Source organism: Acyrthosiphon pisum, chromosome A3 (assembly GCF_005508785.2).
Source record: "Acyrthosiphon pisum isolate AL4f chromosome A3, pea_aphid_22Mar2018_4r6ur, whole genome shotgun sequence".
NCBI lineage: Eukaryota > Metazoa > Arthropoda > Insecta > Hemiptera > Aphididae > Acyrthosiphon > Acyrthosiphon pisum.
Genome location: NC_042496.1, coordinates 9143334 through 9168200, shown reverse-complemented (window position 1 = coordinate 9168200; position 24867 = coordinate 9143334). Strand labels below are relative to the sequence as shown.

The following is a 24867-nucleotide window of genomic DNA, read 5'->3' as shown; positions in this document are numbered from 1 at the left end:
GATCGTCTGAAGTTAAAATGTTGTCGAAATGCATCAAAATAACGTGAATTGGCTAATAATTTGTAGTTAAAAAATGTATAATTTTTGTAGCTAAGGAATGAAAATTGTAAAGGAGGTTTATCATAAGTACCCATCGTAACTAAAAAATAGATATAAGATAAAAGATTTTTGAGTTCCAATTTGGACCAAATTAGATATTTAAACGAATAATAACAATTTTAGTTATTTTTTTGTAATTAAAAATATTATCCTTGGGTAGGTACATGAACTTCTTAAAGTATATTATATTTATTTTATATACACAATGACATTTTCAAATGCAATTTTTTTGGCAAAAATTAGTTCAACCTACTTTTTAATAGTAAAACAAATTACTTTATTAGCAACACTATCATACAATGTACTTAGTAATATTAATAAAGGCTGAGTGTTATTTACAGACAGTCTTCGCTTAGAATCGTTTTTCGTATTCAATGATTTTATATCATTGAATTCAAATTTAACACATCCATTATAGTAAACTCTCTAGACACCTACTGTATAGCAGAGCGATATTTACTCGCCTTACTTTATACCCATAATACTCAAAATTATAAAAGTTATGTATGCACACGATGAAATATTATGTATTAAAATGTTGGTAATTGTTCTTCTTTTGTGAGAATTTGGGAAGTTAAAAACATTTAGTAACCCTTATCTGTAAAATCTTGGATACGCCACTTAATTTACTACTTTATTAAAATATAATAATTTTTACAGTAGTCACAGAAAAACCTTTATTTATACTTAGCCCAATGTCTAAAATACACTTTGTTCAGAGGTCAAATTTGAATAAAATAACAAATAAAGCACTCTTAATTAATTCTTTATTTTATATTTTTTTCATAATTAATTAAGTAATGCTGAAATACACATGAACACATACAATAAGATATGAGAAATATATTATGTTTATTATTGAAGAATGCAATAGCGAATGTTCAGTAAAGCAGTTAAAAGTGGTATACTGTTGTAACTAAATAGGTAAGTGTATATTAAATCTAATAAGGAACCCTAATTGTGAAATATTGCACTAAATAATAAAAATACAAACAAATTTTTACAGAGTGTTGACAAATTGAAATACTCAAACACACCTGTAAAAAAAAGTGCATAAATAAATTGCACGTTGTTTTAATAATTTTACTTGAGCCTCTGAGTTACACTCGCAAGTGCAACTGCAAACGCTTGGACGGCTGAAAATGGGTGTTGAAAGTCTAGAGCAAAATTATTGCGGTCAATGCGTCCAAACTGCATCACTTGTATTCCATCATATTCAACTTGAAAATTTTTTGCCGATTCTTGAGTAACACGACCTCCAAAGTCCAACTGATACACTTGAGTCAAATCGTTCCAAATGGGCGCTTTGTTTTGCATAACAAATTGCTGTCTTTTGGTGCACATTTCAATCTAAAATTTAAAAAAAGATGAACATTTTTATACATGTTAAAATATAGTTTAGCTATCATATAATTATGTTAATTAATAATGATGAATAATATAATAATAATAATTATGTTAATTACTTTATTTTTTATTTGAGATTTTTGAAATGTTTCTAAATTTTGAAAGTCAGGTTCAATTTGAGTTCTAAGGACTTTACGGAAAAATAACGGCGAGTTCATTAATCGTTTTCTAGAAACAAACAAAGTAAAATATTATTATTACTAAAATTTAAAACACAAACATCAGTAATAAGTAATCATTTTACAATTATTTTACCTTATAGGTGATGATAAACCACTTTTCTTTTTAGCTGCAACTGGACTAGATGGTAAACTGTGAGCAAATGTCTCTGAAACCTTAGAGTCTTCAACCACTCTGGACACGGCAATTTTTGGATTTGATGATCCAACACTACAGCTACGTCGCCTCTGAAGTTGTTTTGGGGTCGGAGAATCATCTTCTATTGATTGCCCATCCCCAACAATAGATAGTGTCATTTGACGAGGTTGTAAATGTAAAATAGATGTGCGGTATGATACTCTTCCTAGTTTCTGAGTCAAATCATCGCACAGCCCACGAATATGGAATTCTGTACCCCAAACATTTGCTGTAACTTCTGCCAAACGATAGTCCTACGCAATAATAATAATAATAATAATAAAATAATTATAATATATTGCATATTATAATAATCGTTTTATGTAAGTACTTCTGGTAACACATCGGTGTAACAATTTAATTGCAATTTTCGATTACAACATGCAGGTCTTGATCTGTGTCTATTTTTTCTATGAAGCTTGGGGCTAGAGCAAGATTCAGGTTCAGAGTCGTCCCAACCAAAATTACTATAAGTTATCTGTGCATTAGCGTATGTTTTATCTATATAAATAAATATACAATGTTAACATTATGAGCATATTTACATTTTAAATTAATAAACATTTTAACAATTTATATTGTATTTACCATCTACTTGAGGATCAAAAATGACGAATTCTGGTCTTAGCATACTGATTCGTTTGCCTTTAAGTAATGGTACAAGACCTCCAAGGTATTCCATGTATAGTACATAACAGACTGGTGGTGTGGTTTCTGGCCCATTAACATGTTGTACGACTGTACAATATAGACGATTTTTTGGTGAGCTACTAACAAACTGACGCAATTCTGATAACTTGGGAACTTCACACTAAACAATATTTTCAGAATTTAGATATAGTATATTACAGTATTAATGTATTATACAATTAAAATTGTATTCAATTACTAAATTGTTTGTTTACTCAAATTAATTATTGTAATATTGACAATTTGCTCACATAAATAGTAGATGATGAAATAGCAGTTAAAATGTCTTGAATACTAATAGGAAGTATGTCATCTGACGGGAACAATGATTCATCACACATTCGCAATGCACAAAGCACATATAAAGGAACAACCGAAGCAGACACACATGCAACATGTATTTCCGGACCTGTTGCTATAAAAATTCTCCGGTCATTGTGTGCCCATGTTACAGCTGTTACTAGTGCCTACAATAATTGTAAGAATAATATTATATAAAATTATTTAGTACATAAATTACAATAATAGTATTAAAAATGGGAACTTGCTGAAGATTGAGGCATGTTAATGGAATAAACTAATTGACCAGTGGCAGAATAAATTTGTACAACGTTAGCATATAGTCTTCCGGGCCTTGAACCAGCAACACAAAGTAACTCTTTCGCATTAGACCATTCCATATAAATAGGACATAAACCTGTGCGTATTAATACTGGGGCGGGATCATCAAATCGTCGCATTAATTGAATAGTACCATTTTTACAACAAAGTGCTAACACATGTTTAAACAAATCTGAAAATATTTTACATCCAAACATTAAAAAAATAGTTGCTTTTACGTAATACATTATGTATTATTTATAATAAATTTTACTCAATATACTTACGATCTGATTTTATTTTGTTTTCATTCATGCAAAACTTTTCACAAGACCAAGACATAGAAGATATTCCTGAATCATCAGACAAGTTGACTTGAGATACTGGAGCTCCGTGAATATCTAAGACTTTCATCTGCCCTCTGCTAGTTCCGAAATAAACCTTAGTGAAAAATTATATTATTATTAGAATTTAATAAAAATTAATATTTGACAATTAAAAAAAAATACTTGTTGATCATCGGGAGACCAAGCACCACATGTAACTGTTCCTTCTGGATGTAACATAGAAGACCAGTACCTGTGACCAGTAACTGAGCCAACCAAAACAAACCCATCCTAAACAACAAAAAGGTGGATAAAATTATGTGACAGAAAGTATTTAACGATAATACTAACTTGGTAGCATATTAGTGCCAATCTACCATCATGAGACCAACTAAAATAAGTAACTCTAGTATTCCGATCATTGATAAGTTCAACATTCCAACGACAATCAAACTTAGCCCAAACATTTATAACACCAGAACTGTCACATGATGCCAATTTTTGGTATGGTTCGTTCCATTTCACAAGTACAACCTTTTAATAAAAATATTCACAACATTAATATTTATCAAAAACAAACCAAAATTCTGAAAAAAAACAAAAAAAATCTCATCTTTCTTGATCAATAAAAAATAAATGTTAATAATTTGGAGGTCAATTCTATAACTAGAAAATATGAAATTTTAAATTTTAAGGTCAACAGTTTCTAAAGAGGAATATTATGAATCAAGTGGTCAGTGATCATAGCTAATTTAAGCCATCAAAATATACATCCATATTTTATTAATAGTGTCTCATGGAACAATATTATTTTTTTTTTATAGTTTATAGATAAATTGAAACAGTAAAATTTGGTTTAGTAGGTTACTTTGTTACTAATTATAATTATTACAAATAATTTCTGTAACATTATTTCCCTTCAATATAAATGTTTGAGGATTAGTAAATTAATTAAAATCAAGAAAGTGATATAATATTTAAATTACATAATAAAACTGTTTATACTCACCAATAATCAAATGAGAAAACCCAAATCAATAATAATAAAAAAAGTGCAGTATTCAAACGTAATATAAAATTGCTGTAAAACTAAAAATAAATAAAATAAAATGTAAAAATAACTAAATTATTTATAAATTTTAAAATAATAAATAATACCTATATTCAAACAAAATAATAAAAAATATTGCAATGCATTTGTAAAAAAAAAATATAAATGTAATTAAGGAAAATATAAGCATCATGATACCTTGGCATGATGATTTCTCAAGTTGTAATTAGTGCGGAGCGGTAATCTTTCACTGTTTGGTCCACTATTTGCTGGTATAGAAGTAAATGTAACACCAACAACCCCTTGAGAATTGCCTGTAGCCAACCATCCTTGTTTGTAGTAATTACGTCCATCTAAGTTCCATCCTTCTTCCTTAAATTATATATAGTAAAAATGTAAATTTCATCCACTTCATAAATAATATAACAACATTTTAACCATCTGTTTTCTAATATTGAATACAATATTATAAAGAATACAATATATGGTTCTGTTCATAATTTTCTAAGCTCTTTTGCCTAAAAATTGTAAAAATAAATAAACATACAAGTATATTATACAAAATAAACCTCTCTCTTCACACCTAGTAATGATTTATCTAATGAATCATTAGGTTTATGAGTAATATCAATGCAATCCTGAAACCCTTATGTTATTGTTTATAGTTTTTTTTTTTAACTGTAATATTCAAGGGTTAAACCTTAAGCCCGTGTAAATTAAAAAAATTAATTAAATATTTAAATTGTATAGCTGGACTTAATTTTAGACATTATATACTATAAATAGTTAGTACTAACTTGATATACCTTCACTCATTTTATAATTCTACTAAACTTACAAGACTGCTATATTTGCATGTAGATATATATATAGAGAGAGAGGAATAGAAGGATATCACCTCATTTAGTCCTTTCACGTTCACAAATCACATTATATTTTTGGCGCAATAGGCAAAAAATATTACATTTTGTCTCTCCTAAAAATAGTTTATTCCATGTTACACCAATGGTTTTCCATGTAGATAATGTTTTTTATCTTAGGTAGGAAATATATATTTGTGTGCACAATTTTAACTCAGTTTATTTATTACTTATTACATATAGTAATTAATAGTTATTCTTACACAGGACCAAATTTAGGGGGGGGGGGGCACTGACTACAACTGCCCCGGGCACCAACATTTTCTGGTCAGAAATTTTTCCCATGTGAATTATCAAAACTTTTAAAACTTAAATTATTTCAATAATAGTATTATATTATAAAATTAATGTAATATGCTGTTTGAAATTAAAACAACTAATATATTCATAGCAATATAGCAATTAGCATTCGAGAATTATTAATATATATAATTATAGTTCCTTAATACTTTTCCCAAATTTATTGTAATTCAAACATTTATAAACATAAGCTATTTATAATAGTATGGAGTATTTTGTTAATGCGTACGTACTACAATAGTACAATTATTAATCTACAAACTCGAGCCACAGCATTTGTGAAATCTGTGATTACTGATTAATAATTTTTCTTTCATTGCTAGGCGCTGTTGATCTTTATTATTAATTTATTTTATATTATTATAATTATGAACATTGACCGGCAAAAAAAGTTAAGTGAATATCAAAGTTGTTGATAAACTTTGTTAAAAGACAAAAAACCACTTAATGTTATTAACAAATACAGGAAATTTCAAGACATGGTTAAAAAAAAATAATATAATTTGCATAATTACCTAATATTACCTAATATTTTTAATAAAGCCATATAGGTATATGGCTTTATTAAAAATATTTTTATTTTATTCATATTAATAATATATTAATATGATTTACAAAGTAGGTACCTAAATATGTAAAAAAACAAAAAAAATTTATATGATGAATAAAATTATAAGCAGGGCTCAAGTGGCATACACTCAATTATATGTTTGCAGAGGGAGAGGAGTATTTATGAAATTATTCAACAATATTTAAAAAAAACACAAACATTATAATATTCATTTCTTTGATTAAAGTCTAAAAAGTTTTTGAGGATGTCTCTCCCATATTTCCCGTGGTTAGTCGCCTTACGGGGCACCAAATTTTTTTTGCACAAAATGTCTAAATGCAGCACTGTTCTTATACACATAATTACTAACATTTTATTTTTAGTCATTGCTCAACATGTAATTATTTTTCTAGTTTGTAGGTACATATTAATTGACAATTTTTGACCTCAATGGCAGTATTCTTTTTTATCTAAATAAGTCTCCTCAATCTACTAAGAATATAAAATAAAATATATAGAATATTGTAAATACATTAGAAATATTCAAATACATATAAGATATAGAATCTGTTTACCTACATTAATTGATAAGACAAGAAAGAAAAACAAAATCAGGAATTATTAGAGCCATCGAATGTTCCAAATGAATTCGTTTTTACTATAAACTCACCATGGATAAATATATTCAGCCACGAGACTTACATAATATTGGAATGACACTATGACAGCAAGCTGGAAATAGGAACGACATTCAATGTATAGCATCAACATTATTGTAAAATAAGTAAAGTACGCATTAAGTAAGCACAGAGGTAGACATCTGAAGTATGATTGTCTTTCAGTAACTCAAGGATAAATTTATTCATTCCCAGTAAATTCTTGCATAGACCTTAAATTTTAAGGCTTAAAAAGCTATAAAATTGTCGATATCTCGTATTAAATAATTTCTCTTACAAGGGTTTACAGGATGAGTTTTGAATTAAACAATATTACACTACCTATTTGTTTGAATATGTGATGAATACACCCTGAAAAACAAGTAATATCTACCAAAAAAAACCCTATTGTCCTACTGATTACCGTTTTGAAATAATCAGTAGGTTTAGGTACATTAAATGGCACCAATTCTACAAAACTGTATTTGTTTCATCAATTTGGATCTTAAGATCTTACTTATTCTTTAAACAACAATAATAATCATAGCAATAACAATATCAGTATTTTGGCAATCAAATTATTCTGTTAACAAATATAAAAACCAAAAAAAATGTCATTATTGCTGATTTAAAAATCAATACTGTTTCAAAAACAAAACATCATTACAATTAATAATTTAAAACATACTTCTGCATTATCCGGAACTCTTCCCATCCAGGACAGTGACAATATGTCACTGTCACATTTTGTGTTGGCTTTCTTCTCAAACCTGATGTGCATTGTAGTATACAAACTCAGATACTCAGAAATATCATCATTTTAGTGAAGGGAATGTTCGGTGGTTGAAAAACGTAATTCGTTTAATTATTAACTTTATGAACTCTACAGTCTACACGATTACTATTTAGTATTTACTATACCTGTGCTCAGAAAAAACTAAAAAGGTAACTCATAAAGTTATTGATTATAGATAACACCAAAAGTATATAGTTTGTAAGGTAAGTTTGTGATAATAATAATATTACAAGGCTAGGCGTGTATAATTTAATTTAAGGTAACCATAAACCGCGGGACGGGTTACATTGGTTTTTTAGGTTATTGAACTTTTTCAAAAATCAAAATATTGTTTAAAATTTAAAAGGTACTCTTTAAGTTTTAACTTTTGGAGTTTTAGACTAAAGTTGTGTGCTTACTATTTACGCCAAAGTCCATATCCGGGATATCCCATCAATCATCATCACGGCCTATTAAACCTTCCAAATGACAACTGCTTACAGCAAAAGTACATTTTAAAATTTTTATTTAGACACTTTTACCTTATACTGATAATAATATTCTGTATTTAATACCTTCTATTTCAGAATTTTGATGTAATCAAACTATAGAATAACAGTCAACAGATACCTACTGAGTACCTGAAATTATTAGTGTCGCTATTTTAATTAATTAAATCCTATTGAAATGTTGCATCGTATCTGCCAAGCTGGTTTGAAAAAGCAGCTTATGGTTGATCGTCGATTTGTTCGATGTGCTAGTGTGATAATTTCGAACAATGATAGATCAGCATTGGTTCAGAAAAACCATACATCTAATCGCCTTTGTGTGGTTTCGGCTATTAATGTTCCGGTACGTTATAGAAGGTTTGACAATAAAAAAGAAGATGATAATCCAGAAGAAGTAGAAGAATCTCAAACTGTAAGAGCTGTTTATGATATTAAATCCAACCCTGATACTTCAATTGCGACTATTCAAGTACCAGATGAATTGCCATTCCTACCGTTAGTTACAATAGCAAAACCACCTTTATATCCTAGATTGTTTAGAATTGTTGAGGTTAGTGTGTAATATAATATCTTTATAGAAAATATTTTAGAGTGTGATAGACATTTTCTTTCACAGATCAGTGATCCTAGATTGATTGCATTGATCAAAAGAAAAAAAGCTTTAAATCAACCTTTTATTGGTCTTTTTATGAGAAAAAACATTGATACGTAAGTATTATTGTTGTATATGTATTATTAATTAATATAAAAGTAAAATGATTTCATTTATTCATGCACCTACATTGTATATTTGTATTTATATTTTTAGAGTTCCAGATAATATAGTTACAAATATTGATGAAGTATATAGTGTTGGGTCACTTGGTAGAATAAATGAAATGCGAGAATTTGGAAATAAATTACATATGCTCATACAATGTTTTAGGCGTATAAAGCTGACCAAGCCACTTTTTGAAGACCAAGATATAGATAAAAGTAATGTTTATGCTAATTATTGTACAACTATAAAAGTATATCGCTCAAATAATAACTATCAAAATATTACCATTAAACACAAAACATAATTTTTAATTAAATTCACTCCATATGTAAACAATTTGTATCTAAAAATGAAATGTGATATAATATTATACATAATACATATTATATTGTGAATCCCAAGATTGGTTAATATTTTTGGAAATTAGCTTGTTACAATAAATGATGGAAATTAAAACTCAATTTTATAATTATGTATGAAAATTACGCTAACAGGAAGCCAGAGAAGTGTATGTAATTTCATTTAACAATAATAATTAATATTCGATAATTTTACTGCTAAAATTGGAATACTATTAAATTATGATTCATCAATTCCTGTTAATATGTTACCTATCAATAATTATTTAATATTGTGCTAAACATTTTTAGTTACAAGTGATTTGACCAAGCGTAATAAAAAACAATCTCGTAATAAGGGATCTTCAAGCACACCTGAAATAGAGCCAATTACTGAAACAGAAAAATTTCAGGAACAAGTGCTTATGATTGAAGTAGAAAATCTAAAAGATGAACCTTATGATAAAACAATGGAGATTAAAGTATGTCTATATTATTCACTAATTTTATATCAAAACAATCACATAAATTTGTTATTTTTCTTAGGCATTATCTCAAGAAATAATCAAAACTATTCAATCAATTATTAGCATAAATCCAATATATAAAGAAATATTACATCCAATGTTGCAACATGGCAATGTATCAGATGATCCTTCATATTTATCTGACATTGCAGCTGCCATAGCTGATTGTGAGACTCACGAATATCAAGAAATTTTAGAAGAAATTAATGTACGTACATCACATTTAATATAAATAATAATTACAGTGAAACCTATATAAAGCAGATAGTCATGGTACCATCAAAATTCAAAAGTGTTCGTAGTAAACAGGCTTTAGTATTATTTTAGTCAAACTCATATAGTCAAATGTTTGTAGTTACTAAAAATATTGAACTTATATGTAAAAAAAAACTGATATCAAATATTAATACATATTAAATATAGGAACACGCATACACGATATCTACATAGTACTTATAATTATACACAATTAAACGTTAAATGAGATATGGGAGTACCAAGTAAATAATTGGTTGTAATTGCGACCATTGACACTATACTCTGCTCCATCTAAGAGTGAACCACTCGGCTGACTTGAACACGTTTTTTCCGCGCATTCCCACACAATCCAGACATCGATGAGTTTTAACACGGGCGCCCAAAGGCCGGTGATGACTGTCCGCCAATCACAGAACGTATAGCCATCGCATGGGGGGTCAGGCACTGTTCGGCGGCTCAGTCTGTGTGCGTGAAAGCGGTTCACTCTTAGATGGAACAGAGTATATGCGTAGTATTTATATATTACATAATTTACCAATATAACCATATGTATGCAATTAAATTTGAGTTTGAACCAAGATTGTTGTCCATTATGAAGATGTTAGGGAGAAATAATACTGTCCGTGTCCGTAATATAAATTGTCCGTTGTAAACAGATTGAAATACATTGGAATACCCATAATTTTGTTTATCAGTTAGGTTTCACTGTATTTATTTAGAAAAACTAATGCTAAATGCTTCGTTTAATATACATAGTGAAATAAAAAACTAAAAATAGAAGATTCGCATTAAGAGGATGTCACACTCGCATCTGTTGTCTCCGTCTTACAAATGTACTACATACCTAAAACTGTTTTGCTTGGGACAACTTTTCTCGCACCATATTTGTTGTAGAACTACCAAATTTTCACAACACGTAAAGAAGAACTTTATCTGTGCTACAGCGTGCTTCTTTTTTTACATCAGTATCCAATCATTTTTTTTAAGCAACTGAAAAAAACAAAATTTTTAGAAGTAAATAACTTGTATTGTAATTATGTTATCTAAATTATGGGCACACTGTTGTATAGATAATTTTCCACCCTCTATGTGCAGAAGTTTTGGAGCCACTACTACAAACACAGAAAGATAAAAGTAGTTCCGCGCAAAACAGTTTTTTGCTGTGTTGTACATTTGTAAGACTGAGATAACACATGCAGATGTGACATCCTCTTAATCTATCAAATATCAATAATAGTCTACTTGAAAATTTCAATGTTTATGTTTAAAAGGACGTTACACTTCCATGCGTTGTCCCAGTCTTACAAATCCAACATGATAAATTGTACTTTCTGAATAATCCATTTAACTTTGTTATGCTTAATATTGGAGCGAATTGATATATTATCTAATGAAATCATATGTTTTTTTTTTAATATTATAATTGTAAAGCAAGTTATGAGTATTTAAGATGTACAATTTGCAACTTTAAAATACTCATTTAATAACTCGTTTTAAAATTAAAATATAAAAAAATACCTATGAGATTCACTAGATAATAATCTTACTGTTAAATTTGATAATAGGTCAATAGCTCTTTCATTAAACACAACATAATTGAATAGAATATTCAGAAAGTACAATGTGTTAAGTTAAGTTTTTTTAAGACTGCGACAACGCATGAGGGTGTATCATCCTCTTAACATATGATTTAAATTTATCTGCAGAAATTTGAAAACATAATTAAATCTTTAAGCAAGCAAAATTTTTTAAGAGTTTTGAAACTCATCAAAGTTTTTTTTAGATTTCTCAAATTATTTTTTAATTATTGGTATACTAGTGGAAATATTACATTAGTGCACAGTGGTATGAGCTGTTTTTCAATTAAAATCTGGTAGTGGGTCCAGTGGCGTATTTAGGAATTTTGATAGGGGGGGATGAAATATATAATAATAGGTACACTCAATAAATACGAATATAATATACAATGTTAAAATCCTCTAACTTGTTGAGTTTAGTGTGGATCAAGGTGAAATAAGAATTAACACAAATTGTATATTACCTAATAGCATTTTTTTTTATAAATTCATACTAACGACAATCCCGTGTTTAATACGATAAACAAAAAAAATAGTTATAATACAAAATCCTGTTTTCTATTTTTTTTGATGCTCAGTCCATCAATAAGCTTATCTGGCATGATTATTGTATTGACTGGTGACATGCAAATAAAGCCAATACATTAAGAGGACGCTACACCAGTATATGTTGTCTCCGTCTTACACAAGCACGACATAGCAAATTGTCGTTCACTATTCTCAATAGTGTGCTGTTGGTTTTGATGGCGATAGGGTGAATTACCTATTATCAAACTTTTAGTTAAGAACATATTCTGGGTCTTAGCGTGGGCGATTTTTTAATATTTTAATTTTCAAGCGAGATATAAGCATTTTTAATTTTTGATATTTCGCATACCCTTATTTTTCTCGAAAATGAAAATATCGAAAAATCGCTCACTCTAAAACTCAAATAATGTTCTTACCTAAAAGTTTGATAATAGGTCGATTCACTCTAGTATCAAAACTAACAGCTCACTATTGAGAATAGTGAACGACAATTTCCTATGTCGTGCGTGTGTTAGATAGAAACAACACACGCGGGTGTAGCGTCCTCTTATAAGGGTCCGTATTACAATAGTTAAACTAATGTTAAACCGCGGAATTCGACTGGTAAAATTGAAACTATGATTGTAAAATGGGCCCTAAGTGTCTAAGTTGGTTATAATAAACAAAGTATATAATAATTACTATTTAATTTATAGTTATTATTCAATATCAGATAGGAAAATTGATAAAATATTTACTTCTGTCATACTATTTATCAGGTAAGACTTAATACTTAATAAAAACTTGAATGTGTATAGCAGTTGATACAGGCAAAGTACAAAATATTTTCAAGAGTTCATGAATATTTGGATAAACCTCTTTATCACAAACATCTAAAGCATGTAACCCAGAGGTGAATACAATGTTTTCAGTCACTAAAAATAAACCCATGCCCTATGGTAAATCTACAGTCTTCATGGTAATTTTGTTTTAGTTACCGACTATTTATCGGGTTTATTATAAACACTCATGCATAAAAAATAATTCGCAGAGAATTTAAAAATATAGTATACCATACCACCATAAAGATATATGTTTTTATTTTCCGATATTTATACCACAAACGACTAGTGGCGTATAGTACCTATATCAAAGCGGACAAATTACCACGTCTAGAACTTTTAGAAAACAGATATAAGTACCTACTTAAAACTTAAAAGTAGTATCATATTGAGAAATACAGAAAATAAGTAAACTTAATATTACAAAAAAAAAGGTCAAGGGGGGATCTATCCCCTATATCCCCCCCCCCCCCCCCCGTAAATACGCCACTGAGTGGGTTGGGTGTATAAAACTGTATATCAGTGATATAAAATGTATTACATTTAACTTGCTGTATAATCTCTACAACTGTATGTTATAGTGTACTAGGTATTTAGCTTCTAACAAACAGTGAATTATATTAACTACCTGTATTTAGTATCTACTATTACATATAAGTATATAACCTATTAACACCTATTAATTATTTAGTCCAAATATGGAAAATTCTACGGCTTAATATTAATATACATTTTTTTTCTATAGATTTTAATAAATTCATGTTTTTACTTCTTTTTATTAATGTTTTATTGATTATTGAAAAATAGGTATGTTATTAAAATGTATTCAGTTATTAATAATTATTATAACTAAATATACTTTGAAATTTAAATTTGATAAGTTATTACATATATTACATATTTTTTTACATTATAATTATAAAATTTAGTATTATTCTAATTTTGTTATTTTTCTATGCATTTAAAAAATTCATTTCAGGTTCCCAAACGTCTTTTACTTGCGCTTGGTTGTGTAAAAAAACTTTTAGAACTTAGCGAAATTCAAATAAAAATTAGTAAAGAAGTCGATGAAAAAGTTAAACAACAGCATCGTAAATTTATTCTTCAAGAACAACTCAAAGTAATTAAAAAAGAGCTTGGTCTTGAGAAAGATGATAAAGATTCAATTGTGGAAAAGTTCAGAGATAGAATAAAAGTATGTTTTTTTCTAGTTATTATATTTATCATAATGTGTTAATTTATTACTTAGTATAGTATTTAGTAATTATTGTACCAAGATATTAAATTTAATCAAATATTTAAAAAGGTGAATATAGTGTCATGTCATTATACTCAAAAATATTTAATAAAAAATGTTTTGTTTTAATGTAAAGGACAAACAAGTACCAATTAAAGTTATGGAGGTTATTGAAGAAGAATTAACTAAACTATCATTTCTGGAACAGCATTCATCAGAATTTAAGTAAGTGACTGTTTTATAATTAATATGAACTATCTTTTGTTAGACATTATATATTTTAGTTAATTTAGTTATAACTTCTATACAAATAAACATTTAGTTGTTAAATTTATTATAAATCTGAAATTTTAAATTATATTTTTTAGTGTTACGAGAAATTACCTTGATTGGTTAACACAATTACCATGGGGTACAACAAGTGATGAAAATTTTGATTTAAAAAGGGCTACAACTATTTTAGACGAAGATCATTATGGAATGGAAGAAGTAAAAAAACGAATTCTAGAGTTTATTGCAGTAAGCAAATTAAAAGGTTCAACTCATGGTAAAATTCTTTGTTTCCATGGACCACCAGGTGTTGGAAAAACAAGTATAGCAAAATCAATTGCAAGAGCCTTAAATCGAGAAGTAATTAATTTTAAGTTATAACGGTTTATTTATTACTAATCCAAAATAATATATTTTTTATTATATAGTACTTTAGATTTAGTGTTGGAGGTATGACTGATGTGGCTGAGATAAAAGGTCATCGTAGGACATATGTAGGTGCCATGCCAGGTAAAATGATTCAATGTCTGAAAAAAACTTCAACTGAAAATCCATTAGTATTAATTGATGAAGTTGATAAAATTGGGAGGTAATAAAGCTACAAAATTGTTGTATTAATATTTTAATTTAATTTAAATTTAACTTTGTTAGGGGACATCAGGGTGATCCTTCATCTGCACTATTAGAAATGCTTGATCCCGAACAAAATGCTAATTTCTTAGACCATTATTTGGATGTGTCAGTCGACTTATCTAAAGTTCTATTTATTTGTGCTGCTAATGTAATCAACACAATTCCAGAACCACTTAGGGATCGTATGGAACTTATAGACGTGTCTGGATATGTAGCGGAAGAAAAAATGGCTATTGCAAAACAATACTTAATTCCTCAAGGGCTTAAGTCTACTGGCCTGAAAAAAGAACAAGTAAAATAAACTTATAATACAATTATTAATATATGTTTTTTAGTACGTAAATATTAATATGTGTTAATGTATTTATAGATAGAAATTGCTGATGATAGTCTATCTACTCTTATTAAATCATATTGTCGTGAAAGTGGTGTACGTAACCTTCAAAAACATGTTGAAAAGGTATTTTTATTATACTATAAATTTCTAATAACTACTGTTTCTTTTAAAACCAAAATAGTTTTCTAATTTTTTTTTTATATACACGTTTTTTAATAGATGTTACGAAAAGTTGCATTGAAAATAGTTGAAGGTGAATCGGAAAAAATAATTATTAGCAGTGATAAATTATATGATTTTGTTGGTAATCCTATATTTACAAAAAATCGAATGTATGAAGATCCAATGCCTGGAGTTGTTATGGGATTGGCTTGGACTGCAATGGGTTAGTTAGATAGATTAATCTGTTAGTTATATAAAACAACAGTTATATAATACATTTTTTTCAGGTGGGGCTTTGATGTATATTGAAACTGAGTGGACAAAAGATCCGGCGACAATTACAGATAAGGATAAAGCTGTTGGAAACATTATATTAACTGGTCGCTTAGGTGAAACTATGCAAGAATCAGCAAAAACTGCATATACTGTGGCAAAACGATTTTTAAGTGAACTTGATCCACAAAACCAATCACTGTTGACTGGAAACGTACATCTACATGTTCCTGAAGTAAATATTATCTGAGTTATAGAAAATAAATCATTGATTATTAATACTATAGATCGCTCACTGTCCCATATTTATGCGACGCGAAATATTGATGAAAAATGGATGTGGCCGCTATGAAGCGCTGTCGTCGACCATTAGTTACTTATGGCTGACGACAGCGCGCCATAATGCCACATCCATATTTTGTCAATTTTTCGCACCACGTTTAAACGGCCAGTGAGCAATATATAGTATTTATAATCAATGGTTAGACATACTACTATAAATTTGAATACAAGCTTTAAGAAATTAGCTTCTTGTCACTTCCATTCTATTTTATTGACTTTCTATGAACTGTGTTGAACTCAGTTTAGTAGCTTTTATTATTATAGCAATTAGCTTAAAATTGTCTTATTATAATTAATATTAATGTAGGGTGCTACACCTAAAGATGGACCCAGTGCTGGATGTACAATTGTTACTGCTTTGTTATCATTGGCTTTAAACATTCCTATTCGCAATAATGTGGCTATGACTGGAGAGATCTCTCTCAAAGGAAAAGTTATGCCAGTAGGAGGTATCAAAGAAAAAACAATTGCTGTAAGTAATTAACATTTTTACACCTTGTGTAAAATTTGAAATAATAATTTATTTTTTTTTTAGGCCAAAAGAGAAAATGTTAATTGTTTGATACTGCCTGACGAAAATAAAAAAGACTTTAATGAACTTCCAAAGTTTATAACTGATGGGATTGAAGTGCATTTTGTTTCATACTATAAAGACATTTTTAAAATAGTCTTTGAAAACAAATAATATTATTCCTGTTTTCTATATGTGTTAATTTAAAATTGTATTATTTTTATATTTGTATATAGAATAGATGTTAGTATTTTTTTGGATAAATGTTGTAAAACTGTTATTATCTTGTGACTTCTAAGTCATAATATATTATTTGATTAAAACAATTACAGGTATTAACTACACTGCTTTTAATCAATTACTTGAGTAATTTAATTTGCATATTTTGACTTTAATTTTCATATTTTATCATATTTTAGGAAAATTTCATATTTGAGCAATTTTTTAGCATATTTTGCATTTTTTATATTTGTGTTCCTACTTAAAAATTGTAGGAAAAAATCATACTTTGATAACATTCAAAAATACTTCTTAAAATAAATTGTTCCCAAGAACAATTGGGTAGGCGCAAATATAGAGTTTGAGATTTGGAAAGGCTGTAGCGTGAAGTTCTAATATTGAATAAGGATAAAAAAAAATGTAGTAATGTTTGGAAGGGCTGTTAAAATTGTTGGTGGAGACTTAACCCCTAAATCCCCACCCCGTATTTGTGCATATGGTAGATAGGTACGTAAGATTTTTTGAGTCCTTTTGTAACAAAACTGTGGTAAAACCATAGATATATATAGAGATATATCTATGGGTCAAACTAATTGACATCTAGATTGTATGAAAATGAAAATCAGTTGGTAGATCCAATATGTTTGTTTATCATGATGATCGCATATTGCGTTACTCGTTATTCATCAACCCAGTTGATAAATGACGAGCACATGTGCCAGCATTTTTAAAAATACCCAAAATATTCAATAGTGTCCGTATTAATCAATATATATTCAAATTAGTAAACCCGCGTTTTTTTTTTAATTATTTTATTTTTTGTTTATACACGCCGTACGGATTTTAACAATACAGAACAATAAATGCTAATGCATGTATATAGTAACATATTATCACAGATTGTATTAAACGTATACTATTGTGTTATTATTTATTATTGACAGACAAGGGTGGATAGGTAATATTTATGTTAAAGGGAAATATTTGAAGGGGCCCCCAAACTGAAAAAAAAATTTGGTCACTTCACTTGCATTAGATTTTAAATCTAAGACCTTTACCTATAAATAAAATGTTTCGGGCAAAAACTGATTTTTAGTAGTTTAGTGGGGAGCTGGGGAAACAGCATATGAGGAAAATATGCTTTTTTCGGTTGTAAGGGATTTTTGAAAAATTTCGCATAAGGTCGTACAAATTCTGTATTAAATATCTGCATCGAAGTTTCACAGAAATAAGTAGTTTTGAAAATAGGGGGGGGGGGGGGAGTGGCGAAACGTTTCTATAGTCCCTACACAAATTCTCGTGTAGCTTCGAAAAAAAATGTGTACAAATTGAGGGTCTTATCGTACAAATTCGTACTAATTCCGTACTAAATATCGGCTAAAAAAAAAAAAAGCAAAATAACAATATGGTGGGTTTGGGAAACACGATGATATTTTGGTCTTCGATTAACGATAAAAATTTAAAATACTATGTTAAAGATCCATAAGCAAATTCTGGACTTGGCGTGGTATTATTACATTGTTAAAATTTAAAAATAACAAGTAATAATAATTTATATAAAAAAAATGAATAATTTTTAATTTAAACTACCTATTCCCATTTGTTGAATATTTTATTCTCTTATTGACCAACATAAACATAGACTGAGGCCCACAGGGAAAATCCCTTTTTCCCTATGGGTCTATATCCACCCCTGTAGACAGATAAATATATTAGCTAAATAGCAACAGTGAATATCTTATAAATTAAAAAATATAATATTACATACCTAATAAGCTATTAATCGCTATCATTAATATTAATAACGAGAAGAGAAAAAACAAAAGAATATACAAAATACGACAAAATAAAATACCAAAATGAGAGTCATCATATCTTGATTGACTGTTGACCAGGGGCAGATCCAGAATTAGGAAACTGTGGGTTAAGACATTCAACTTTCAAGGAATCACTTACTAAAACCAGATTAGAAATCTATATTTATGTAGTTGTGTAATAGGTATATAAAATAAAAAAAATTAATTTATGCTGTATGTTTGTTTATTCGAGGGTTCAAGTGTCCAACTACCCAAGATCTGAAAAGAGGTCAATTTGATCAGCAAATATTAACTATGGGTCAGCTGACCCCCCCTCCCCCCTAGATCCGCCCTTGATGTTAACATAAGATATAGCTCTTCTTATAGGGTCATCAGGTCATCTACTAAATAATATCTTGTCACAGGAGCTAGGTGGTAATAGGGTCTCGTACTCTCGTGAACGGGTTATTCCTGGAATGCGAAAACCTATTCTGCATGACGACACAAGCATGGTGAATCAATCACGCCAGAAACTAAACCATTTAAACAATTTATATCATTCATTTCTCTCCTTTTGCTCTGAGTAAATAGATGGAGAACCATCAAAACGAGTCGATAGTCATAGTCATTATGTTTATGTACCTACTTATTTTTGAGTTTTTAATTTCCAAAACTGTAATATGTTTTATTCATTTTCAAAAAAATATGAAAATTTAGCCGCATATTAAATTTAAGCAACTTTTGACTGCATATTTCGATCATTTTTAGTGCAATAAGTGATAACAATGAAAAAATCACACACATCATTGATCGTTCAAGTATTGTGAAATAAATACAATATTTCACTCCGCTCAGTAGCCAAAACGAATTATATAATTAGCTACCCGCTCAAAATATTCAAAATGACTTGTTGAATTTATCGAGAACAGCTGAGTAATAGCAATTATCACTGAATAGATTAAATGTCTTATTGTGTTGATAAAATATTGCCGCCAAAATATCAAGGCCATTGCAATCATTTGTGGATCACTATTCTCTAACATATAGTCTAATCTACGCCATCATGTCCTAGACTCTATGTTACCACATTTAAATAGTTATTAAACAGTACGACTAATTTATTACTGAACATTCTGTAAGAAAAAAAAAGATCTAATTATTTCGTCTAGTTAACTAACGATCATGAAATTGGTGATCCCTGAGATTTCTTGGCACAATCGTGACCCAGTGCTTAGCGTTCATTTTCAACCCGTCGCCGACGACGGATTCTATCGACTGGCTACTGGTGGATCGGATTCTCATGTTTTTGTAAATAATTATATTTTTTGTTACTGCAGGTTTGTTTGTATTGATTATTATTTGAATGTGTACAACAACATTTTAGATATGGCGAATCAAAGTAGACGGTTCAAATGTGACTGTTGAATTTGCAGCCGATCTGACCAAGCATCAAAAAGCAGTAAATACTGTACGTTTTTCGCCCAATGGACAATGGTTAGCCACTGGCGATGATGGTAAATTAATTATTTAATATTTTTTTTATTTAGAAAACTTAACTTTATTCTTTTAGAGTCTGTTATTGTCTTGTGGAAATTCAAACCTGAAAATGGTCCTGATCATCGACCCGATCTGTTGGAAGACGATGAATCAAAAAATCTGGAAAAGTGGGTTTGTCATAGCGTATTGAGAGGTCATCTAGAAGACGTTTACGATTTATCTTGGTCTCCAGATTCTAAAAGACTTATATCTGGTGGTGTTGATAATAAAGCAATTATTTGGGATGTTGACAATGGTAATTACTTTTAGTTTTACAAATTAGTTACTCCAAATCAATATTTTTATATTTTTTTAAATTAAAATTGAAATTAATAGGACGCTATAAAGCAATACTTGATGATCATAAAGGTTTTGTACAAGGAGTTGCTTGGGATCCCTTGAATGTGTATGCTGCTACACTAAGTAGTGACAGGTAAATGGGAGATACATATTATTACAATATTCTATATTAATTTGTTCTTTATTACAATTTATTTATAGAACTCTAAGAGTGTTTAATACAAAAAATTGTAAATTATTCAATAAATGTGATAAGTGTGTTCCTTTGGGAAAAAAAGGTGATGGCGAAGAAATAAAAATTAGACTATTTCATGATGATACACTGAAATCTTTTTTCCGACGCATTTCATTTTCCCCTGATGGTCAAATTCTAGTAACTTCATCCGGTATCATGGAGACAATCGATGAGGAGAACAAAAATAAAAGCACTACTAACGTCAGCTATGTATTTGCCAGAAAATCATTTACTAAGCCTGTGCTATACGTACCATCTCTTGACCAATATTCAGTTGCTGTTCAGTTTTCACCTGTTTTATATGAACTTAAAGAAGAGACAAAATCAATATTTGATTTACCATACCGAATGATATATGCCATAGCAACCAATTCAAGTATTTTATTAATGGATACCCAACACGCAGCTCCGTTTGCTTATATTGGTGATATACATTATACTCGTTTGACGGACTTATCATGGTAAAACATAATTTTTAAAGTACCCAATTATTTGAAACTTATATTTCATAACTTAATAATTTATATTATGCAATTTTATGTTTATCAGGTCTTCCGATGGACAGTTACTTATAGTGTCTTCATCAGATGGCTTTTGTTCAATAATAAGCTTTACAAAAGACGAATTGGGTGTAATCTACAAGGATAACATTAAAGTTGAGCCAATGGAAATAGGCGAGTCGGTCGTCCAAGAAGATAGTGAAGAAAGAGAACTTCCGATTATAATTGCTCCATTACAAATAGAACATAAAGAAGAAGAAAAACAAATTGTCGACTGTTCTGAAGCTCCTACAAAGAAAAGAGTGCAGTTGGTCACACTTTCTAGTCCTAAAAACAATAAATATTTAAACAAGTAACAGTGTGGTTATTTATTTTGTATTTTTTTTTGTATTTATTTTTTATTATTTATGTGAGATTAAAATTTTTTTTTTTACAAACATTAATCTTCATCGTCAAATGTTATTTTCTTTCCTTCAAATTTGGCCAATGATTTTTGTTTACGTTTTGCTTCCCATGACGGATGTAATGTTGTATCAACAGATTCCTCAACTTGTTGCTGCCTTCTTTCTCTTCGATTGCTCATGTTATTTTGTTTACCAATAATCATTTTTTTACCTTTACTGAAAAATTCTTTAATTGGTTTTTGATGTTCTACTTTTGTACGTTCTTCAATGTCTCGTTGAGTCGCTGGTGGTGGTTTGTATACAGACATGTAATCCTTATTGTCAACAGTCATGAAAAATGAATCAACTGTTTCACAAACGGGCTTGATTTCATTTACTGTAATTCTTTTTTTTTTTTTGTCAACTTTACTTGAAACATTTTGTTTGGCTTTTCTTTTTGATACATTTTTATCAAGGTTTACATCAATGTTGTCGAGAATTTCATTAGTAGACAAATTTAAGTTTTTCTTTGGTAGTTCTGTGTTAAAAACATTTGTTTTTACACTTATGTCTAATGTACTTGGGAATTCCTCTTTATTTCTAGCAAACAGTTCTTTATTGTTTGAGATTAAAAGTTTTGAGCCTTTTGACACATTGTTTTGATATTCATCACTACTTGTATTGTCTTCATAAGGCAACCTTTTCTCCAATAATGAACTGTCACTTTTTAAACCATTTTCTGACTCTGACTGATCTTCAAGCTCAAACTGAGCACCGTCAGACACTGACTGATCTTCATGCTCAGACCGTGGACTGTCAGACACTGACTGATCTTTGGGCTCAGACTGAGCACTCCCAGACACTGGCTGATCTTTAGGCTCAGACTGAACACCATCAGACACTGACTGATCATCAGGCTCAGACCGAGTACCTTCAGATTCAGACTGAGCATATTCAAATTCTTCTATGTTTTTAATTTCTTTATTGTTCTTATTGAGAATTTTAGTTTTAATCTCTGTCTTAACTGATTTATTTTTATTGGGTTTCTTTTTGGCTCTATGTTTAGCACCTAACTCATTCAACAAATCTGTTATACACAGTTTCCAATCTGAGTATTTGCTTCTAAATTTTTGAACTTCATCTATTATAAACTTATGTCCAGCTAACCTTACTAATGCTCTAGTCTCCAATGTTATGTCTATACAGTTTAATATTTTAGCTGAAGGTACTTCATTTTGCAAGGCATATTTTGTAACATCATCATCATTCAATTTCTATAAACAAAATTATTAATGTGTCGTCTATTTAAAAATGTATTAAAAATATTATACCAAAACGATTTATACCTTTATCACCATCAATTCACAGATAAAGCGGTCAGCTTTTTTTTTATTTTTGACAAGTTGTTCTTCACTTCCTTTTTTTTCTTTTAATTTTTTTGCTTCTCGTGTTAATTTGTGTATCGTATGCACTTTTGATTTACGCACAATATGACGCATTGAAACAATCTAAAAAATTATTAACAATTGATATATTTCACATAATATAGAGTAAAACTGGGTATTTTCATTTTCAACTAATTGAAGCCAAGTTACTTTAAGGTGCCCGGTGCCAGTTTTTCAAATTTTCCACAATTCTATAAAATTTGAAAAACAAATCTTATATTTTAGTTGTTACCTTAATTTTAATACTTTTCTACTAATCTACTACCAGATGCCTATTTAGGAGAGTTAGAGATAGGGTGTATTATATCAAAAAAAAATTATTTCATGGAAATAATTTTCAAGCTTTGAAAATTGTCAGATTTTGATAACTATTTTTTTATCCGAAAGAAGAATACTTTCCTACAGGCCACATCGAACTCGGATTTTAATTAAATTTTAATTAATAGTACAATATAATTTATAACGAAACGCATAAATCGTAATAATTTTGAAGACATATTATAAAGTTTGTGATTAAAATATTTAAAAACAGAGTTCGATGTAGCCTGTAGAATATTACCCTTTATAATTAAATAAAAATTATCAAATTTGGTTGATTCTACAGAACAGGATCATTAGTCCTGTAGAGTGTATTTCTGTGTACAAAATTACATTTGCACCACCGGGCGCCTTTACACAAAAACTAAGTTAGAATATAAGTTAATTCCCAAAATGTTTAACTTGATTTTTTATAGTTTAAATTATAAATTTAAAAACCTGTTTGTTCAAATATAAAGTGTTACATAATATTTACATTTAATTAATAATTAGGTGCTAAATATATATTATATATACATTTTATAGCTGTGGTTTAAATCATTCATTACAAGAATATGAGAGATTGATTTAAAATAATATTATAATTTTTAAGAGATAGGTATATCTACTATGACAATATACTAATCATTAATTATTAACTAGTCCGCACTGGCATGTTTTATTATGATCTACGGAACACTAAAGTTTTTGCAGTATAAAAAAATAACTAGTTACTTATTATTTTTAACGCATAAGATTGTTTTACGCAAGGAATTCATCTCGTTAAATTAGAAAGTTATAATGAATTAACACCAACTAGTGAAGTTACTAAGTTCCTTTAAAAGCAACTATAGTTTTTTTATTTATTATTATTTAATATGGATAATAATATAAAAACTTTAAAATATAAATTTGGGTCTTAATGTACTAAAAATAATATTATAAAATGAATTATAATTATATCAAATTATAAAAATATTTGATTTTTAATAAATAATTTAAAACGTTATAATATGCTATAATAAATCTTGGTAAAAATCACCTGATTATTGAGTGAAATTTTTGATAAAGGCTCCATGGTAAATATCGTATTATAAATAACAAAATTATGTTTCAATAAATAATAAATATTAAAACAATTAAACTTGAAGTCCTGAAGGATTATTATTTATATTATAACTAATATAACTTATAATATTTAAGTATTTAACTCGTGTAGTAAAGTTGTGTTATCCTATAATCTATATCACAATTCATAAATTTAATTATGTTTACTGTTTAGTATCTATCATGATTAAAGATAAACATGGTATCTATCACAGTTATTTATACGTGATAACCT

General features: G+C 28.7%; 4 protein-coding genes across 5 annotated transcripts; 2 read left to right on the top strand and 2 right to left on the bottom strand.

Annotated features, from left to right (window-relative positions):
- Positions 1–849: 849 nt before the first annotated feature.
- On the bottom strand, positions 850–7921 carry LOC100166379 (tubby-related protein 4). The gene is made up of 12 exons (XM_001952806.5): positions 7645–7921; positions 4729–4902; positions 3831–4013; positions 3663–3770; positions 3441–3594; positions 3102–3346; positions 2805–3020; positions 2452–2674; positions 2195–2364; positions 1762–2117; positions 1566–1674; positions 850–1449 (listed from the first exon to the last, which is right to left on the bottom strand). Exons 1-12 carry the CDS (start codon positions 7735–7737, stop codon positions 1183–1185), a joined length of 2298 nt encoding a protein of 765 aa, XP_001952841.2. The 5' UTR covers positions 7738–7921; the 3' UTR covers positions 850–1182.
- Positions 7922–8051: 130 nt separating this feature from the next.
- Positions 8052–17153, top strand: LOC100162246 (lon protease homolog, mitochondrial). Its single transcript, XM_001951991.5, has 16 exons — positions 8052–8239; positions 8319–8790; positions 8857–8948; positions 9049–9215; positions 9651–9820; positions 9885–10073; positions 14029–14244; positions 14423–14511; positions 14655–14916; positions 14985–15145; positions 15208–15481; positions 15560–15649; positions 15746–15911; positions 15976–16196; positions 16611–16775; positions 16839–17153. Exons 2-16 carry the CDS (start codon positions 8419–8421, stop codon positions 16986–16988), a joined length of 2784 nt encoding a protein of 927 aa, XP_001952026.2. The 5' UTR covers positions 8052–8239; positions 8319–8418; the 3' UTR covers positions 16989–17153.
- Positions 17154–19856: 2703 nt separating this feature from the next.
- Positions 19857–21828, top strand: LOC100164361 (chromatin assembly factor 1 subunit B). The gene is made up of 6 exons (XM_001952808.5): positions 19857–20137; positions 20214–20343; positions 20400–20621; positions 20702–20798; positions 20867–21361; positions 21450–21828. Exons 1-6 carry the CDS (start codon positions 20012–20014, stop codon positions 21754–21756), a joined length of 1377 nt encoding a protein of 458 aa, XP_001952843.1. The 5' UTR covers positions 19857–20011; the 3' UTR covers positions 21757–21828.
- On the bottom strand, positions 21768–24770 carry LOC100162208 (serum response factor-binding protein 1). 2 transcript variants are annotated; one of them, XM_029491399.1, is made up of 4 exons: positions 24568–24667; positions 23379–23419; positions 23130–23291; positions 21768–23057 (listed from the first exon to the last, which is right to left on the bottom strand). In XM_029491399.1, the coding sequence occupies exons 3-4, from the start codon at positions 23280–23282 to the stop codon at positions 21840–21842; spliced, it is 1371 nt and encodes a 456-aa protein (XP_029347259.1). In that variant the 5' UTR covers positions 23283–23291; positions 23379–23419; positions 24568–24667; the 3' UTR covers positions 21768–21839. The 2 variants fall into 2 exon arrangements, with proteins under 2 accessions (XP_029347259.1, XP_001952844.1); XM_001952809.5 differs by lacking the exon at positions 23379–23419 and having other exon boundaries at positions 24568–24770.
- Positions 24771–24867: the final 97 nt, after the last annotated feature.

What these genes read in the sequence shown, in the direction of transcription:
- LOC100164361 (XM_001952808.5), top strand. Translation starts at nt 20,012, where the DNA reads ATGAAATTGGTGATCCCTGAGATTTCTTGGCACAATCGTGACCCAGTG. An exon ending in GATCGGATTCTCATGTTTTT is followed by an intron (nt 20,138 to 20,213) that starts GTAAATAATTAT and finishes ACAACATTTTAG; the next exon opens with ATATGGCGAATCAAAGTAGA. An exon ending in GCTACACTAAGTAGTGACAG is followed by an intron (nt 20,799 to 20,866) that starts GTAAATGGGAGA and finishes ATTTATTTATAG; the next exon opens with AACTCTAAGAGTGTTTAATA.
- LOC100162208 (XM_001952809.5), bottom strand. Translation starts at nt 24,603, where the DNA reads ATGGAGCCTTTATCAAAAATTTCACTCAATAATCAG. An exon ending in AAATTTCACTCAATAATCAG is followed by an intron (nt 23,292 to 24,567) that starts GTGATTTTTACC and finishes ATAATTTTTTAG; the next exon opens with ATTGTTTCAATGCGTCATAT. An exon ending in GTGAATTGATGGTGATAAAG is followed by an intron (nt 23,058 to 23,129) that starts GTATAAATCGTT and finishes TTTTGTTTATAG; the next exon opens with AAATTGAATGATGATGATGT.
- LOC100166379 (XM_001952806.5), bottom strand. Translation starts at nt 7,737, where the DNA reads ATGCACATCAGGTTTGAGAAGAAAGCCAACACAAAATGTGACAGTGAC. An exon ending in TGGCACTAATATGCTACCAA is followed by an intron (nt 3,771 to 3,830) that starts GTTAGTATTATC and finishes TTTGTTGTTTAG; the next exon opens with GATGGGTTTGTTTTGGTTGG. An exon ending in TTTCATCATCTACTATTTAT is followed by an intron (nt 2,675 to 2,804) that starts GTGAGCAAATTG and finishes AATATTGTTTAG; the next exon opens with TGTGAAGTTCCCAAGTTATC.
- LOC100162246 (XM_001951991.5), top strand. Translation starts at nt 8,419, where the DNA reads ATGTTGCATCGTATCTGCCAAGCTGGTTTGAAAAAGCAGCTTATGGTT. An exon ending in GATTGTTTAGAATTGTTGAG is followed by an intron (nt 8,791 to 8,856) that starts GTTAGTGTGTAA and finishes TTTCTTTCACAG; the next exon opens with ATCAGTGATCCTAGATTGAT. An exon ending in ATAAAACAATGGAGATTAAA is followed by an intron (nt 9,821 to 9,884) that starts GTATGTCTATAT and finishes TATTTTTCTTAG; the next exon opens with GCATTATCTCAAGAAATAAT.